This window comes from Drosophila ananassae, chromosome 2L, assembly GCF_017639315.1.
Source record: "Drosophila ananassae strain 14024-0371.13 chromosome 2L, ASM1763931v2, whole genome shotgun sequence".
NCBI lineage: Eukaryota > Metazoa > Arthropoda > Insecta > Diptera > Drosophilidae > Drosophila > Drosophila ananassae.
Window position 1 is genome coordinate 18,431,273 of NC_057927.1, and position 18,670 is coordinate 18,449,942.

Below are 18,670 nucleotides of genomic sequence, written 5' to 3' on the forward strand. Positions count from 1 at the left end.
AGTACCTTAAACGATTTGTAGATCGATTCTCCGTCAATCTACATCAAAATCCAGGAACAAAATATTTTTTAGATTTTTTCTCAACTTTTGTGGGGCATATCCTTCAAAATGTGGAAAATGCATGGAAAGGAAAATGTAGCTCCCAGCCAAGGCCATATCTTTGCCAATACTTATCCGATTCTTAAGCGGAGTACCTTAAACGATTTTTAGATCGATTCTCCGTCAATCTACATCAAAATCCAGGAACAAAATATTTTTTAGATTTTTTCTCAACTTTTGTGGGGCATATCCTTCAAAATGTGGAAAATGCATGGAAAGGAAAATGTAGCTCCCAGCCAAGGCCATATCTTTGCCAATACTTATCCGATTCTTAAGCGGAGTACCTTAAACGATTTGTAGATCGATTCTGCATCAATCTGCATCAAAATCCAGGAACAAAATATTTTTTAGATTTTTTCTCAACTTTTGTGGGGGATACCCTTCAAAATGTGGAAAATGCATGGAAAGGAAAATATAGCTCCCAGCCAAGGCCATATCTTTGCCAATACTTATCCCATCCTTAAGCGGAGTACCTCAAACGATTTGTAGATCGATTCTCCATCAATCTACATCAAAATCCAGGAACAACATATTTTTTAGATTTTTCTCAATTTTTGTGGGGGATATTCTTAAAAATGTGGAAAATGCATGGGAAGGAAAATATAGCTCCCAGCCAAGGCCATATCTTTGCCAATACTTATCCGATCCTTAAGTGGAGTACCTCAAACGATTTGTAGATCGATTCTCCGTCAATCTACATCAAAATCCAGGAACAAAATATTTTTTAGTTTTTTTCTCAACTTTTGTGGGGGATATTCTTAAAAATGTGGAAAATGCATGAGAAGGAAAATATAGCTCCCAGCCAAGGCCATATCTTTGCCAATACTTATCCGATTCTTAAGCGGAGTACCTTAAACGATTTGTAGATGGATTCTCCATCAATCTACATTAAAATCCAGGAACAAAATATTTTTTAGATTTTTTCTCAACTTTTGTGGGGGATATTCTTCAAAATGTGAAAAATGCATGGGAAGGAAAATATAGCTCCCAGCCAAGGCCACATCTTTGCCAATACTTATCCGATTCTTAAGCGGAGTACCTTAAACGATTTGTAGATCGATTCTCCGTCAATCTACATCAAAATCCAGGAACAAAATATTTTTTAGATTTTTTCTCAACTTTTGTGGGGGATATTCTTCAAAATGTGAAAAATGCATGGGAAGGAAAATATAGCTCCCAGCCAAGGCCATATCTTTGCCAATACTTATCCGATTCTTAAGCGGAGTACCTTAAACGATTTGTAGATCGATTCTCCGTCAATCTACATCAAAATCCAGGAACAAAATATTTTTTAGATTTTTTCTCAACTTTTGTGGGGGATATTCTTCAAAATGTGGAAAATGCATGGAAAGGAAAATGTAGCTCCCAGCCAAGGCCATATCTTTGCCAATACTTATCCGATTCTTAAGCGGAGTACCTTAAACGATTTGTAGATCGATTCTGCATCAATCTGCATCAAAATCCAGGAACAAAATATTTTTTAGATTTTTTCTCAACTTTTGTGAGGGATATTCTTCAAAATGTGGAAAATGCTTGGGAAGGAAAATATAGCCTTAGACTGTATTTAGATCGATCCTGAATTTACCTTTTTTGTAATGGTTTTTAATTAATTGGTTAATTTGGGTTTATACCAAGTTTTATTAAAAAAAAACACTAAAGATATATGGGTAACAAGATTCATTAAACCTGATCCGGATCTGCATAAGATGACGGTCATTATCTAGTTCAAATACACGTGGGCAGGTCAGGTGGGCTCAATTTACGCCCATTGGGCATCAAATACGAGGCGGCTCAAGTATAACCAATTAATTCCCTGCAGCTGTTGACGGAGTGCCAACAATGCTGCTTACCTAAGCCAACTTACATAACAAACAAATTATCCCGGCGACCAGGGGCCCACATAATTATGGAACCTGAGCTGGGCTGAAGTGAACTGAACTCTCGATACAATGAGGGGCAGTCGACATCCGAGAACCCAAAACGTCCAATTTTTGGCACATAATTTACGTATGAAAAAAAAAACGAAGAAAAATAGCTTTTCAATTGTGTGTGCTGCGCTGGGTGTTTGAATTGCGATTGCTATGGCCGTTACCGTTGCCTTTGTCGATGTTTCAGAGATTGGCGGGTCGAGGGGTAAGGACTATATTTTCGTAGATCCACCGACAGAAAGCAACATCTGTGCTGTGTTTTCGGAGGCGCAACGGCAAATGAAAATTCGAAAATTATTGCAGCAGCAGAAGGAGCAGTAGCGGGAGAAGAAGCAGCAGCAGGAGCCAGAGGAACGATGAAGCAGTCACAGTCGCACCATCATTGAAAGGTTTTTGCCACTTTCGGCGTGAAGTTGCCGATGCTTTTGCTGCTTCTTCGTTATGATTATTATTATTATTGGCAGCACACCCCCACCCACTCTCGTTCCCATTTCCAATCCCACTGCAAAAACAACATTGTATGGGTGTATTTGAAAGTAATTTTCCGAGTCGACAAACGGCAACGACAAATTTCTTGCCATGCCTCTTTCAACACTTTTCACGGATACGGTGGCCATACGTTTTTGCTCGGGCCTCTGTTGTTGTTGCATTCGAAATTTATGACTTTTTGACTATTGGCAACAGATTGTGGAGCGGCTTCATTATTTGGGCTGGCAAACTTTTGAATTTTAATTTGAAAATTATGCCCATTCAGCCATTTTAATGAACTGTTTGCCTCGCTCGATTGCAGTGCCTTTTTATGGTCTCGCTGGCGTATGAGTAACGTTTTGCCCAATTAACCCTGAAAATAAATTAAACATTACAATGCTCGATTTTAGCCTTTATGTTGGGGCGTTTGTAAAGCTAGAACCTCAAGCAAAATACCATGCTAAAAGTTAAAAAATGGACACAAAACTATAGACCCCGAAATCCCCCTAATGCGTTTATTGTGCTCCCTGCAATGCGTACTCTGATTTAATCTGAACAAAAATTTATATATATATTACAGAAATATATATTTATTTTTTCATATTTATTTATAGTTTAATAAAGCTTTAAAATTATTTGAAAATAATGCTAGACATTGAATATAGACGAAGTAGCATAAGAAGTGAAATTCCTTATTCCGCTCGAGTTTCAACAATGTTGCTGCCATATTTTACAGCAGCAGCTCTGAAGCAAAAGTGGTGTGGGTAAAAAATCGAGTTAGTTGCCAACATTTATGCGCGTTTCCGGTTGCAATTGTCACGGGACACGACGACAACCCAGAGGCCAGGACACAGATTGTGGCAATCGGAGGAGGAGCTGGAGAGAGGTTCTGGAGTCGAAACAGGGACGAGGAACGTTCTGGCAATGCAGGGCGAGTGACTCGAGGCTCCAAATAAAATATCAAATTTTATGCATTTGGCCAGCCAAGTGGGTGATGCTGGGAGCCCATTGTGCACACACAAACTTTTAATTTTATTTCAGGCTCTGCACGGCTGAACTACGAAGCTGATGCAGTCGGACAAGTTGGACTTTCTGTACATCGGGCATTTTATGGCTTTCAGCCACCTGCCCCAATTATATCGACCCCTAGAATCGGTGGCTTTAAGCAGAAGCGTTCTCACAGCAACTTTGTGCCACAATTATGCCAGGCAATTCGTTTTGATTCGCGGGATGCATTAGAGTGGAAGGAAGACGTCCGGCTGCACCTGCGGCATTGTAAATGAACCAGCGAAATAATGCTGGCAGCAGCTTATCTATGGGCCAACACAAAGCGTCCGGTTGGCCAGGTCGCTTATCGTTGCAATAGCCAAAAACTTAATGCCCGGCTCAGTGGTGATTAAATTGCAATAACAGATCCGCAAAATTGGTCCTTCTCAATAAGCAGAAACGGTTTGTTCAAAAAATGTAACGTGGCCACAAATGTGTTTTTCAATTATCACAGGGATTATGTTAATATTCGCGTTTTTTCTGATACACGATTTTAATTCTCACTCTGGCCACAGCTACAAATCGCCGATTTATGTGCATTTACTGAGTAGATTGTACAGATTTTACACATGTTATTGCAATAATTTATGGTTAAGCGTGTTGGATGTAATGGTCACGATAAGGGCTAGAATCCAAAGATCTGGCTTTTTAATTGTCAGTTTGAATTGAGTTTTCAAAGTGCTTTACTATTTATAAACTGGCTACCATCAATTGGAGTATCTGTTACTTATTGGGATCTAAAGAAACTGGTTTTGCGAAGCACGGATAAATTAACTATCTCAAAAGAGTTTTGATTTTGGCTAATATTTTTGCACTTTTTTATTATTGGAGGATTGCACTTACTCACTCAACTTTCTATAGGAATAAAAGTCCATATATAACAGTTAATATAAAGCAGAACAGATGGATTGCCACAAGTTTCATCCATTTTCTTGGGGTTTTTGGGTAGGGAAGGGACAAGCAGTTAATATTGGTTTGATTCCACTTGTAATGAATCTTTTGAACTATTTCTTTATGAAGCGCTCACAAAAGGAAAGTTTTGCAACGACACAGATTTCCTTTTGGTCGATTCTGCTCCATTTTGTGGCATAGTTTCGTAGGAGAATTTCGGTGCTAGTTTCGCACTTTGGGCTCGTCGGAAAAGCTCGTCATTTAATTACAATGGGAGCACGAGGCGTGGACTGGGCATAAAAGAGACATTCCATTTGGCCGGATAACATGAAAGTATCCAAGTTTAGGCAAATTAAATTACATACTTTACTTACTCGGGGTCGCAACCAGTGACTAGACACCAAATCAAAGATGCGGCAATGTGTTAACCATGGCCAAGTTACGGACAATTCGGATTAGCAAACACAAAATATCTTAAATTATTTTGTTAGTTGGTCCGGTGCCGTACGGTTCAACTGAATTCCGAACTTTTGCCCTGCCACACTTTGACACATTCGTTTTGTTTTTGTTTTTGGTGCGTGGGTGACGCCCACCGGGGCGCATTAGAAATGGAATGGAAAGGCCCGACGGGGCATGTTGGGATTGTTTGATGCTTTTAGCTAAAGGGCCAATATTGATTTCGATCTTAATTAACTTTGGCACATTTGCAGCAGCCTCTTACTCCAAGCCCGAACCATCCCCAGGAAAAGAACACAAAAAATAGAAATGGAGACGGTCGGACATTTTGCCCACAGAGGTTTATTTGAGCTTGTTTTCTTTTTGGGTTGCTCCTTTTGCTTATTTGTTTGTGTGCACGTCTCTGTAATGTCCAACTTTACACTTGCAAAAGAGTTCATTTTCATTTAAATATTTTCAAAATTAATTTTTTTAATAAACATTATATAAATATAAATTATCAAAATGAGCGATTTCAATTAGGAAATTACTAGTCTTGCAAACCGAGGAAACAGTTCCATATTTTTCTCTGTACACCATCTAGATCCTATCTATTGATTTCGCGGAATATTCTAAAACGAACCTCAAATGGGTGTCAACCCTTTGCAGCAAAAAGTTTCTACAGTGGCCAGTCTGCTTTTGGTTTTTACCTAAGAGTGTATCGAGAGTGTGCGGCTTTGGGGGTGTCCTGCCTGAACTTTTACTATTTTTCCAAGGACCACCTAACAATCCACTATTGCCAACAAGTAGTGCCACCAAAACGCCCCTTCTTTCATGTTCGCATTGATATGGTATTTTTTGATTGGTTTTACAGAGACTTCAAGTGGCGTTCTCTTTGCGTTTTAATTGCCAACTGAAATTTTGAAACCTTTCTGAGGGACTGGGCTGCAAACAAATTTAAGCAAATATTTTTCTAGCAACTGCAAAACGGAGTGAAGAGTGACGATGTGACTGAGACTGTGAACCATTTTCTTTTTTTCGGTAAATCCAATCACAGGTAAAGGGAGCCTGTTCCTATTTTTTTTACATAAGTCATCAGGTATTGATTTGTCGCCAGTTGAATGATGGGGCTTAGGCCACCTAAGCTCACTCTATAAATATCTCTTAACGACAGCTCTGGCAAACTTTTCAATCTGACCCCATTCAAATAATTCACTCCCCTGAGCTATTTTCGCAGCGGCTGTTTCGCCTATTATTAATTGCTAATTTGGTAATTAAAATAACTTTGGCAGGCACATTGTTATGCCCAGCATCTTTGAAACTGGCTTTGATGTGACCTTAAGTAGGCATAATTATAATGCACATTCAAAGCCTTATTGGGGCACTGGGCGTTGCGTATTTATTTAATTACAATTGGGGAACTTTCAACTTGAATGGCTTCCCCCCCGCTCTGCCATCAAATCACAAAAGGCCAAATGCGGACAAAAGCTCAATGGAAAGGCATTTAATAATAATATTAGTCAACTGATGGCTGAGATGCCTGGCGTTTAATTAATGAAAACATTTTCGGCGCTTGCATGGAAATGCTTAAAGTGCCCAGAAGAAAGTGGGGCGACCTAAATGAAACTGAAAGCGAGCACAATAAAAAACAAGGCCAACATCTTTTGCTTATTTTTTGCGACTGGCAGCACAAAACTTTTAATTAAACAATTCCTGGCCTGGCAACGCCGAAAAAACAACTTCTTAGGACAAATTGCATTAAAAATATAGGCAAATAGGATAACAGCCCCACATTAGATAGTCCGCCCAGCGTTTAGATCTAATTAAATAGCGAATTTTTTTTCTTTTCGGCTGTTCTCATGAAAAGCCGAAAAATTTTGTAGCATACATCTCTGCTTTGGGATAGAGCATATAACTATGGCAACAGATGAGCGGAGGGCCTGCTTTAAGCCCGAAAAAGTACGAAAGCAAGCGCCTTGCAAGTTGCAAGTTGACAGAAAGTTTTAATAAGGCTGCCGGACTGAGGGGGACTGAGCACAAAAATAAAAATAAATAATGCGAGTAGTGGATGCGAGCAAATAGAAAACGCAGCAGGGCAAGCAGCAGCAGGCATTCATTAGAAAATTTCTGGCCAGCTATAATTAAAGTTTACTTTTCCCTGTCCGTTGCAGCATCAACTTTTCGTCTATTTTTTGTTTTGTTTTTTTTCGGAGTATCTAGCAAGTTAGCTGCAGAATTCTGATAGCAAAAAAAACTTTATAGGTCAAGTGAGCTAGGCGGGAGCGGAGGCCCATGATTTTAAAAAAGACATTACACATTACGTAGCTTAGAAGCTCGGCCAGCAGCAGCCGCAACAGCAACAGCGACCATTAAATTGACATCGTTTGCATTTATTTGGTTTCATTCCGCTTTTTGCCTGACATTTTAGCATAGAAATTCGACAGGAGGGCGGACAAAGGACCACGGAAAAAATTTCCATAGCTGCGGCCCGCTTCGAGCGCGTGGGTCAACCCTTTTGATGTAACCACCGTTTTGACTGGCGGAATCAACGCCGCAAAATACTGGAACAAAAACGCCAGCGGGATGTGCGGTTTAAAAATACTCTGGAAACGTATCCTTTAAAAAGAAATCTTCAGAAATCCAAGCGCAACAATAAGTTTTAAAAATGAGAGTGATATCTTCATTAAATACAATATTCTTCAATGTTACCCGTGAAATTTATGAAATATTTAGATTCATAAAAATATCTCTTATGATTTTCCTAGGAAACTATAAAGTTTAAAGCTAATAGAGTGTTTTGTATGGATATTTTCATAAAAATTTAAAAAAATATGCTTTGTATGTCCGAACTTTAAGAAATTTCCTGTCCTTTTCAAACTGCACAATAAAATTATGATATCCGTTTGCTTAGAGTATGAAAATTAAAAAAAAAGGACACCAGCAAGATGGTAACGCTTACGGAAAACAAAAGGACAACGCAGCTCCAGCTGGCCATTTTGCCCTCCTACTGTTCGCCTTTTGCTTTTTGTTTGCGGCCGTGTCATTTTTACAGACTAAATTAAAATATCTGGGCGAGGAGAACCAAAAAAAAAAACGGCGGTCCAATTTACATTTGTAAAGCAAATGCCAGAAGCCTTTCGCCGCCAGCAGAGGGAAGCTGGCCAAATCTTAATCACTGTCAAGTTCAAACGCCCCAAGCTCATGAATATCAATGACAATCCTGAGCAGGGACACTTTTAAACGTTCTTCCCAGTTCAGTTTAGCGTATCAAATTTGAGAGTGGCCAAGTGTTAAATGAATTTTTATGCATATTTATGTTTGAATATAAAAAAAACTGCGATTTCTGAGTGGTAGTCATGGTGCGGAGAGGTCGCTTATTGCCATTTGACATTTCATTTAATAAAAATAAATTGAGTTTACTTTGTTTGGCCAGCACACATGAATTGAATGCGTTTGTATATTTTGCTCTTAATTAATTTTTAATGACATACAATTTCGTGTATTTATCAGCAATTTAATGCCCAAATGCATAACGGTAAATTTGAGAGCAAAGTGGTCAGAATGAGGCGAACCACTCGCCCCGATCCAGTTAGTGCAACTATGGAAAATAATTCCAATTTTCTTTAAACTTTCCGATGCATATGCACATTTGAATGCACATATTTGCCAAATTTCGATTTACCCAAGGGTTGATGGACAATAAATACCAAATTATTAACTATCCTGGAGGCGATCGGCGGTCAAAAATTGAATCCCAATACTAAATATTGCCAAACACAGCAGATTATAAAAGGAAAACATAAACGCTGAGTTATATAGGTTGTTTGCTTTTTTAAATAACTGAACATATTATTCCTCCTGCTTAAAGTGAAAGACACACAGAATATATAAAAAATATAGTGGAATTTTATACTAATTCTCTAGTATTACGTTAAAAATACATTATACTAATAACTTGAAGAAATCCCCGGCGGAAAAGGGACCCAGTTCTAGCTGCAGTTTCGGACCAAGCTCCATTTCCCTTGCCGGTTCATACACAGCTATTATAGCACAATTTTCAAATGTGTGCTTGGCTTGCACTTTGGCTTAATGCTTTCATTCGAGTGGCCCGCATGCTCAACTTGCATTTAAGTGCAAAACTTTCTAATTATGTGCCCAGAGAGTGAACTAGCCACCGAGAATGGGCTTCATGTTGATGCTGATGATGGCTCGGCGACTTGAGACTGCCGGGGGAAGTGCAATGGCGACTGCGACACGCTCTCCGTAAATTAATAGACTGTGAATATGTTAATGATGCAAGTTGTGGGCAAAGCTTTGACGGGCTTTGAGCCATTTTTTTGCAGGCAACACACACAGGGAGATGGGAGAAAAAAATCCTAGCCCGCTGTGCATAAATAATAATCAGAGCAACAATGAGTGGCAATAAAAATATTAAATTCGCCACTAAATTCAAATGGCCCGAAGTCTTCGGATCCCTTGGACCGTTGACCTTGCCCAGTTATTTATTGTGTGTATTTTGCCTTGCCTAGCACTAATTTAAATTTATTGTGCCCAAGCAATTTCCAAGTGGCCCCGCTATAAATTTCAAATGCTAAGCCGCCGCTCAAGCCGCAATCATTAATTATAATTCATTGGAGCTGGTTATACAAGCGGAGAAGTGTTCTCCTGTGGATGGAGGACCTTTGATGAAATGCGTAGAACGGAGTTCCACAATGCTGCCTACAGTAAATCGATTATGTCGAACAGCAAAAAGGAGACCATGCATTGCACACTAACTCGGACAAACTAAACACTGTAAAAAATGAATTGTATATCCAACTTATAGGCAATATCTCAGAGACATGCCTACTCTGGTATATTATTAGAACATTTTATTTCCCACAATTGTTGTTTCGTATGTACCCTCTGACCAGAATGCAGTTCGTTTAACGAAGTTGTCGACCAGCTGTCATTTGGGGGCCCTAGTCCTGCGGTCCGGCGAACTGACGATGAGCGGCAACTTTTCATGCCCGGCTGCTCCCAAAAAATTACACATGTAAATTGCATGTGCAAACCGCAAAACGAGTTCTGCCGTTTTGTGTGCGTTCTCAAATAAGGTGTCAATAAATTGTGCAGGCAATGTTACATACAGTCCGTGGATTCACTTCCCTGTACTGTAGCTGGAGCTGCCTGCGAGCGTTTAATTTGCAAGTGTCAAATGCCAATAGATGGCTGTCGGATGCTTGGCGCTGCATTAAAGTGTGTTATTATGGCTCAGGGTGGCTGACAGGATGCTGATGGTGTTGCTGCCTGGCGATGATAGCGACTAAGCCAAAGTCAAACAAAGGGGGTGGTAAAAAGCATGAAAGGGTTGTAGAATCTTTCGACCTAAAGGTACCGATTAATGCGAGAAAAATGAAGCATGAATGGCATAAAATAAAGAAAGTTCAGGATAAAATTTTTAAATATACATTATTTTTAAGAAGTTATCGTAAATTATAAGTAAGAAAATAAGACATGTGTCACAATCACAGTTGCACACAGAAAGTACTTTTTTCCCAAAAAAGGTCCCTAAATACAAAAAGTTCTGAAATTTAATACACTCCACGTGTACCCACAGGACGCACAGGACAAGGACTAGACCCTCTCACATACTCACTCACACACACATGTCAACTTAAATGAGTTGACCTCTTGCTGGCAATTTGCATTAAATTCTGGACGGCAGATGCCAGACGAAAACTTTAATTACAACGCACTGCCCTTGCCCCATCTAAATCTATTATTTGGCAGCATTCGGGTGGCAGCGATTAAAAATTAATTTGACACTTTGCGCTTGCATGTCAAAGTAGGCGAGAGGCCCTGTCCAAAACTTTTGCCGAGCGCTTAGCTTGCATAGTAATTAATGAATGCTGTGGGATGGAACATGGGTGGAAACGTGGGGAAAACTGCAATGGCCATAATTAACGCGTTTCGTGTGCGACAAATGATGGTGCTCAAGGAATTTTGGGGAGGAGCGGCATTGGCGGTGTTTTGGCTAGCATTATTTTTAATGGCACTGTGCGTGTGTTGTGTTTGTGCTGCTTTGTCGTTATTGCTATTAACTTGTTGCCCTAAGTTCGTCTTTGGTTTCATGGCATTCGGTCATTTTCTTATGCTTCACTTAAAACAAAATATGTACGATTTCCAAGAGAGGGAAAACTTTTTAATCGGATTTTATTTAAGCTTAGAGTACGGTATTGCTCAATCAAAAAAATAAGACCAATAAAGAACACTTTATTTATAATGAAGCTTTTTTTTCAGTGCCCGCTCTACATCTGAACCTTAGGTCCCACGTGGCGTATGCTTATTATTGACTGCCTGCTTTCGTGCTATGCACTTTGTCGCCTTTGAGAGCGATATTTGATTGGCAACTACGGGAGGTTAATTTAAGCGGTTCCTGTTATGAAATCCACTTGGCAGTGGTCATAAGTCTTTCAATTTGCTTTGGCACGTGATTGCCGCTGAGCCACTAAGTCGCTGACATCCCTTTCATTCACGTGCATCGATGGCCAGCTCACAGCTGCTTAAGCTTCTTCTTTTCCATCCCATTGCGTTTTGTACCCTATCGATGTCACGTGTTACCTCCGGTTCCGTCAGTCGTTCTTGTCTACAACTCATTTTTGGTATTCCTATAGCTTTATCGGTTTAATATATTGCCAAAATAATCTTAAGAATCTAATTGAAATGTATTTCTCTCAATATGTGCAAGGTGGGCTTGTGTGTTGTGTAAGCTTTTCATATTTCCTTTAAGATGCATTAATGAAAGAAAAAACTCATCAAGTTTTGCCACATCTGCCAAAGTTTAAATTGTTAAGTGCTAATCTTCACAAAATTGAAAAGGGGAAGCTGCACTGAAAGATGTATGTTTTCATTAAATGAAAGTTTTTGCAGTTTTTTTCTTAGTTTGAACTACAACCGTAACTATAGAGTTTAATATAGATTTTAGATTTTCTTTAAAATGTAATATTTCAATGCATTTTAAAGACGTCTACCCCCGTATTTGTGCACTTCAATGAAGGATGCATCTGAGATTAATTCCAAGGATTTGAAGTAAAATAAGAGCAAGGAGACAGCATTGCAGCAGGAGATTCTTGGGAGCGGATAATAATGAATTACTTTGTGGAAGATTAGGGAATCCAAACTGGAATCCACTAGAGCTTATTTAGGATTTATGGGCTTATATCTTATTAGTATAACAACATTTGGGGCACAAAAAGTCCAAAACAAGTGGGACGAGTAATGAACAAGGACTGAAAAAAAAAATATTCAATATTTGCCATCTGGAATTGCATAATTGTCGCGCCTGACCGATGGCGTTCATAAATCGACTCACTGGCAATGACCTAAAGCATATTTAATTATTTAATTAGCGCTATCTAAAGAGAGCATCTATAATTTTATGCATCGACAAGCTTTAATGGCGTCATAATAAAATTAATATGTGGCTGCCAGCCAGCTGCGAGCGAGCTGCTTTCCCATAATTATATTCCTCATCCACCCCATGGCAACATCAACTGCAACTGATGTTGATGTTGCTAGTTGTAGTTGCAGATGCAGGAGTTTTAGAGCAGCACATAGAAATCGCTTTGATTTCATGGCTGATTGATGTTTATGGCTCAAATATATATTTGCCGCAAAACCACACAAAAAGGAAAAAGAAAAGTGAAAGAGGCAATTCAACAAAAAGTAAAGATTGAAGTTTGCCAATTAGCGTATAATTAACAAGGAAGGTTATGTAAGTTAAGAAAGCCTGTCACTTGTGGATATTTTTGGCACACAATTCAAACCGATTTAATCAAAGGAATTTCTTTTCTAAATCACGCTTCAATCGTGACCAAGTTAAGACCATAGGTTGGGCAAAACGTAACTGTCAACGTAACACCTTTTGCTCACTATTTAAGCTTTTTCACATAATAATGCAGTAAAGCAATAATGCAATATTTCAAGTTATAATGCAGTTTGGCTATTGGAAGTCGGCTTTTAATCAAAATGGAGCAAAAAACCAAGTCAATTTTAGAAATGAAAGGACTTAGTAAGTTCAAAGATATTAAATTGTAAGAAAATGAAATATTTTGAATCTTAATTGTTGATTGATTGCAATACTCAGTGCCCAGGTTCAAAGCAATTGAGTTAGGTTAAGCATTTCAAATATTTCACTATTGCTTTCGTCAAATATGCTGATGTCGAAGTGTCAAAAGAAACGCAATTTGAATCAAATTTGGCCCAAATTTTTTCTCTGAGCGATATTTGACTTTTATGACATGTTTCCCGTAATGTGTGCGTGCAGCACCGCCCACAAAAATAAAGTATTTGGGGCGGTAACAAAATACAACTCGGTTCCGAATGAACCAATCCAGCGTGTTGAGGATGACACTCTGAAAATTGCAGGTTCCAGTCAGATACAATCATTGCTTAATTTGTGTGTTTCCAGTTTTCAGTTCTCCATTTGGCATTTTGCAATCAATTGCCGCTCTGTATGGGCTGTCATTTATTCATTTGCCAGTTTCGCGTGCAACCAAATGGTGAATTCATTCTCAATTGATATCAAAATGGCAACCTGCAATTAGTATGCGTTTCTAATGACAGTCATGTGGATGGCGCACTGAAATTGACTCCCTGGCAATCTCATAAAAGGGCCGTCTTCAGGCCACAGCCTGTTCATTGCAATTTCAAAATGATTAAGCACCTGGCTGTGCTGATATTTTTGCTTGGTTCTGCGGCTGCCCAGGTTCCCCGTCGAGATGCTGAGGTAGGTGTAAAATATTTTATTATATCTCTATTCATAAATTGTTTTTTTTATTCAGTGGCCGCCGCCAGCTATTTTGAAAATGGCTCAGCATTTTCATGATCTCTGTGCCCCCAAAACAGGAGTAACAGACGGTGAGTCTTTTAATTTCAGAGCTGAAATAATAAACTAATTTCTAAACTAACCAGAGGCCATCAAGGAATTCAGCGATGGCCAAATTCACGAGGACGAAGCTCTCAAATGCTATATGAACTGTCTCTTTCACGAATTCGATGTCGTTGATGAAAACGGCGATGTCCACATGGAGAAGCTGTTGAATGCTATTCCCGGTGAAAAGCTCCGTAATATGATGATCAATGCCTCGAAGGATTGTATTCACCCGGAGGGCGATACTTTGTGCCACAAGGCCTGGTGGTTCCATCAGTGCTGGAAAAAGGCTGATCCTGTTCATTATTTCTTGGTCTAAGTTTTAAAGCTCATATATTTAAAATAGTGCGGAAACATAATCAGAGAATATTAGCAATCCTAAATTTATTATTGAATATGTTTTATATAAAAATAAATGGTTGCAGCACATTAAGTAGAAACGCAATCAACAAAAATTGAGTACTTATTTCCTTATGAAAATATAACTTAATTGGGGTATTAAATGAAGCTACTATAGTGATTAAAAACAGTTCTGTTGTGTGTAGGAAATAGGAAAATTCCGTAGCTAATAAATTGGGGCATGAATTGGCCGAATCCCTTTGCTGAAAACTTCAAATGGCCTGATTCAAATGCATTTACCTGTTGGCCGTTTAGATAATGCAGCTTTTGCAGCAGCAATCATTCGAACAAGTTCAAGTGGATATCCACTTAAAAAGAACCCTCTGTAAACCTGAAAGTCTAGCCTGGACGATGGCCAACAAAAGCTATTGTGGGGATTGCTTTGCCTTGATTACTTTGCAGGCTGGGAACTTTTCGTTCTGCATTTCTTTCGCTCCGTCTGCCTCGAAAGTTGATTTAGCAGCAGTATTTGACCCACAAAACATTGCCATTTGTGGAGGGGAATAGTATGGAATTTTCCACCTAATGATTAAAGACACGCCAGAGGGCGTGGCCCTTGAAAGTTGGACGCACACTAATATGGGCAATGGCATGCCGGATAGAGACATTCGGATTCGCATTCGCATTGCCATTGGCATGAAACGACAATTGGCCCGATAACTGGCTGAGGTTTTGTGAACGTCAGCCGGTAGGCAGAACTTGGCCAAAATCAATATAAAAGCCAAACGCTGCAAACGGCAATAAAGCAAATTCAATTGTGACTGCGGTTGTCAAACAATTCTTGCGTGGCGTGTGTGCAGTATCGAATTTTTCCTCATAACTACTAAAAGCCAACCGGAGGGTAAAAGACTGCCTGCCAACTGCCTGAAACAGGAACAGAGACAGGAACTGAAACCAAACAAGGGTAAAGGAGTGAAAAAGGACCTGCCCAGAAGAAGGCGAATGTGGGGGTCGAAGGTTGCCCAAGCATAGGCAAACGACGCGTTGCAACACGAAAATTGAAATGGCAATTAAAAAACCATCCATCGTTCATGCTGCACACAACTGTGCGATACGTACAAAAACATTCAACATACTACATTCATACTCGAACTCAAACAACAAAAATGTGCCTTTGCTGTAATTTCATTCGTCCTCCATATTTGTGTGACTGGGCGAGTTCAGTGGAAGGGCGAATGTCGTTTTGTGGCTTTGTTTCGGTTGTTGCGTTGACATTTGATGAAACAAAAGTGACAGTTGTGCGCAAGTTGAAGTCTTTGTTTTATGTATTTCGGTTGTACAATTTCAAAAGAAGCGAGCGAATGCGAAATTTTATATTTTCACACCCTGGCATCCGTTCCTAATGCGGCTGTGATGGTACTGTGTGCTACAAAAAACATTTTTCTGGCAAGAACTATTTTTATTCGTTTGATAATATAATTTTATAACAAAAAAAAATGTTCTTCTTCAGTAATTGTAATGTTTATAATTATATTGCTTTTCAAGAGTAACCTTGAGAGTTTGAAGCTTTTTTAAAGAATGTTTAAGAATGTACCATCAAAATATTTAAAATATTTAAAATTGGAAAAATGTAATATTGTCATTTAACTCCCAATTCTCATTTTATTTGCTTATGTCTTCAACGTGAAATTCATTTAAATTGTGGAAAATTTCCGTTGCCAATCTTCATACATCATAAGGAATCCTTGAATCCTTAGCTAGGCAATATATCACAGTCGACTTGGGCTAGGAATTTCCCAGAATGGGCCGGATGGTTAAAGGGGCGTGGGGCATGCCACGTGGGCATGTGTTTGTCAGACGTAACACGACAATTGTAGACTTGTGACGACTTCGCTGACATCTCGGGCACAGTTCCGCTTCCGTTTTGGCGGTCGCTTTTTGTTCGGCCATCAGCGGTAGGAATTAATTTAGCGTGCGCTGAGCTGGCAAGAAACAAATGATTTTTTGTTCTTTTCCTCACGGGTTCCAAAAATACATACAAAAAATAAATGTAAAAAAAATTCTACATAAAATAGGTATAGGAAGGAAAAATTCTAGGGCTTTAAAAAAACCCTAACAGACGCCAAATGCTTGGGTAAAAATTTGTGTAAAATAAATGTCGCCTTCGGTAGATATAATTGAAGTAACTTTTTATTCTTGCTATTACTTCTGTGACTTGTACAAAAATCATAAAATATATTTTAAGGATAATCTTACATTTATTTTGCATAAAAAGCTTCAGTATTTTATTTTAAACAATATTAATATAACCTAGATTGGAAGGGAAATAAAGGTTATTTTTTTTGCACTGCACTCAAAAACAACCACACATACATTGTTATTGTCCAGCTGTCACGCGTGGCACATCGTCGTCAAGAGCATCTGCATCCGCCTCCTTGTTGGGCTTCTCATTCTTGTCCTTCCGAGGCTTGTCCTCGTCCTGGACCGTGTACTCTGTTATGCATCGTCGCTTTTGTTTCACGTTTCTCGTATTTTTTTCCGGTTATTTTTTTGTTTTTTTTATTCAGAACTTGCAAACAACGCCGAACATTCGTTGGACCATTTTTGCTGTTTCCCGCAGACGGCCCAGAAGGGAACGGAACGAGCCACATTAAAATGGCTTTGAATGGCTTTGGTCGGTCTGTCCTTTTAATCGCCTTGTCGCTGCTCAGCGGAGCGCTGATCCTGCCGCCGGCTGTCGCGCAGCGTGACGAGAACGTGGGTTAATGAAGTGCCCGGCTGCACTGCCACGCCCACTTAAGCAACAATTTTTAATTGCAGTATCCACCGCCGGGCATCCTGAAAATGGCCAAACCCTTCCATGACTCGTGTGTGGAGAAAACAGGCGTTACCGAGGGTGAGTATTACACGGCTAATGGGCGCCATTATTGCAGTTATTGAATTTCTTGCAGTAAACCTTTATTTAAAATAAGTTTAAACAAGTTTATTTAATAATACTTGTCTTAAATGTATCGATCTTAGAGGCCATCAAAGAATTTAGCGAAGGAGAGATCCACGAGGATGAAAAGCTCAAGTGCTACATGAACTGTTTCTTTCACGAAATTGAAGTGGTGGATGAAAATGGAGACGTTCATCTGGAGAAACTCTTTGAGACAGTGCCTCGCATGATGCGAGATAAACTGATGGAAATGTCGCAAAACTGTGTTCATCCCGAAGGCGATACCTTGTGCCACAAGGCCTGGTGGTTCCATCAGTGCTGGAAAAAGGCCGATCCTAAGGTGAGCTTAACTCAAATGAGCCGCTCACAAAATTCATTCTTTTTTTTCAGCACTACTTCTTGCCTTGAACTCCTGGCTGAACTCGTTCTCTGATTAACCCGTCTCTGACCCCGCACTATTTATGTATATGGTAGCTCAGTTTTTCACTGTTTTTCAATAGCTGTCGAGAAATAATAATAATAAACGTAGACGAGTTGTGCATGCAAGCTGGGCTTTCAATTATTTGTCGACTGGCAAAAGGGAAACGCTCAATACGCTGAAAAGTGTGCTGCAAAAAAGTAAAAACGGGGCCACAAAAAGTCGCCTCCCACCCACACACCCACACGATACACAGAGCTCTCCTCTGACATAATTTATATGCAGTGTAAAGGTGTGTGAGCCTGTGTGGCTGTGTGTGCGTGTAAATAAAATTATGCGTAAACTTCGCCAAGCTTGTTGACGCCGCCGACAAGCGTGTTACATCGCAACATTAACATGCGAGCTGCCTTTTTGCGCTTTTTGCTTTCCATTTGCAGGTCAAAGAGTGCAGTCCCATGGAACAAAAACATTTAAAATAAATGTTTAAAGTGGTCGGGGACTAAAAGAGTCATTAGTTTCGCCCTGAGAAAGTGGAAAATGCGCCGTTCCAGTGTTCAAAAATTAATGCCTTTATTGGACATCAATCACTTAGTAAATGCCAAACATCTTTTATAAAAATAAACAAAGTTGACAACAATTGATGTGTTCTATAAAACAAATAAAATGTAAGCCGTCTTTATGAATCGAGTGCCCAAATCCTTTCAAGAAGATAATAAAAAAATTGGTTTTAAACATAAATATTTAAATGTGTGAAAAGCTTAGAAAAAGTCCTGTTTGGTAAAGCGGATCAGTTATATTTATCACGGGTTTTTATTTATGTTTCCGATTTATCACGTGCGTTTTTTTCATGTAAGTATAAATAATTTTGTTTTATTTATTTTAGGAACTATTTTTATTAAAGTCTAAGCTTTTCAGTGCATGTTCAAATACTAATTCATTATGGTGTATTTTCCTCTTATTGTTGCGGCTTTAAGTTTCATTTTTTCAACTGCCCCAAATCCCTTCCGCTGGCGTTATATTTCCAGAGCCATTAATTCTAATTTTTTTTCAATTTAACATATATTTCATTGCTGTCGGTCAAATGTTCGCCGCCACCTTTGAACCAACAGTGTTGGGTTTCTGGCGTTCGAGGTGGGGGTTTATTTTGGGGGAGGGACTTTCTTTTTTATTGTTTCGACGACTTGTTGCGCAAA

At 39.2% G+C, this 18,670-nt stretch overlaps 2 protein-coding genes across 2 annotated transcripts; both read left to right on the forward strand.

Annotated features, from left to right (window-relative positions):
* The first annotated feature begins 13,530 nt into the window (after positions 1-13,530).
* On the forward strand, positions 13,531-14,241 carry LOC6501406 (pheromone-binding protein-related protein 6). Its single transcript, XM_001955148.4, has 3 exons — positions 13,531-13,638; positions 13,694-13,769; positions 13,824-14,241. The coding sequence occupies exons 1-3, from the start codon at positions 13,564-13,566 to the stop codon at positions 14,099-14,101; spliced, it is 429 nt and encodes a 142-aa protein (XP_001955184.1). The 5' UTR covers positions 13,531-13,563; the 3' UTR covers positions 14,102-14,241.
* A 665-nt stretch (positions 14,242-14,906) lies between these two features.
* LOC6501407 (general odorant-binding protein 83a) lies at positions 14,907-17,605 on the forward strand. Its single transcript, XM_001955149.4, has 5 exons — positions 14,907-15,085; positions 16,689-16,878; positions 16,942-17,017; positions 17,143-17,399; positions 17,450-17,605. The coding sequence occupies exons 2-5, from the start codon at positions 16,777-16,779 to the stop codon at positions 17,465-17,467; spliced, it is 453 nt and encodes a 150-aa protein (XP_001955185.1). The 5' UTR covers positions 14,907-15,085; positions 16,689-16,776; the 3' UTR covers positions 17,468-17,605.
* The last annotated feature ends 1,065 nt before the right edge of the window (positions 17,606-18,670 follow it).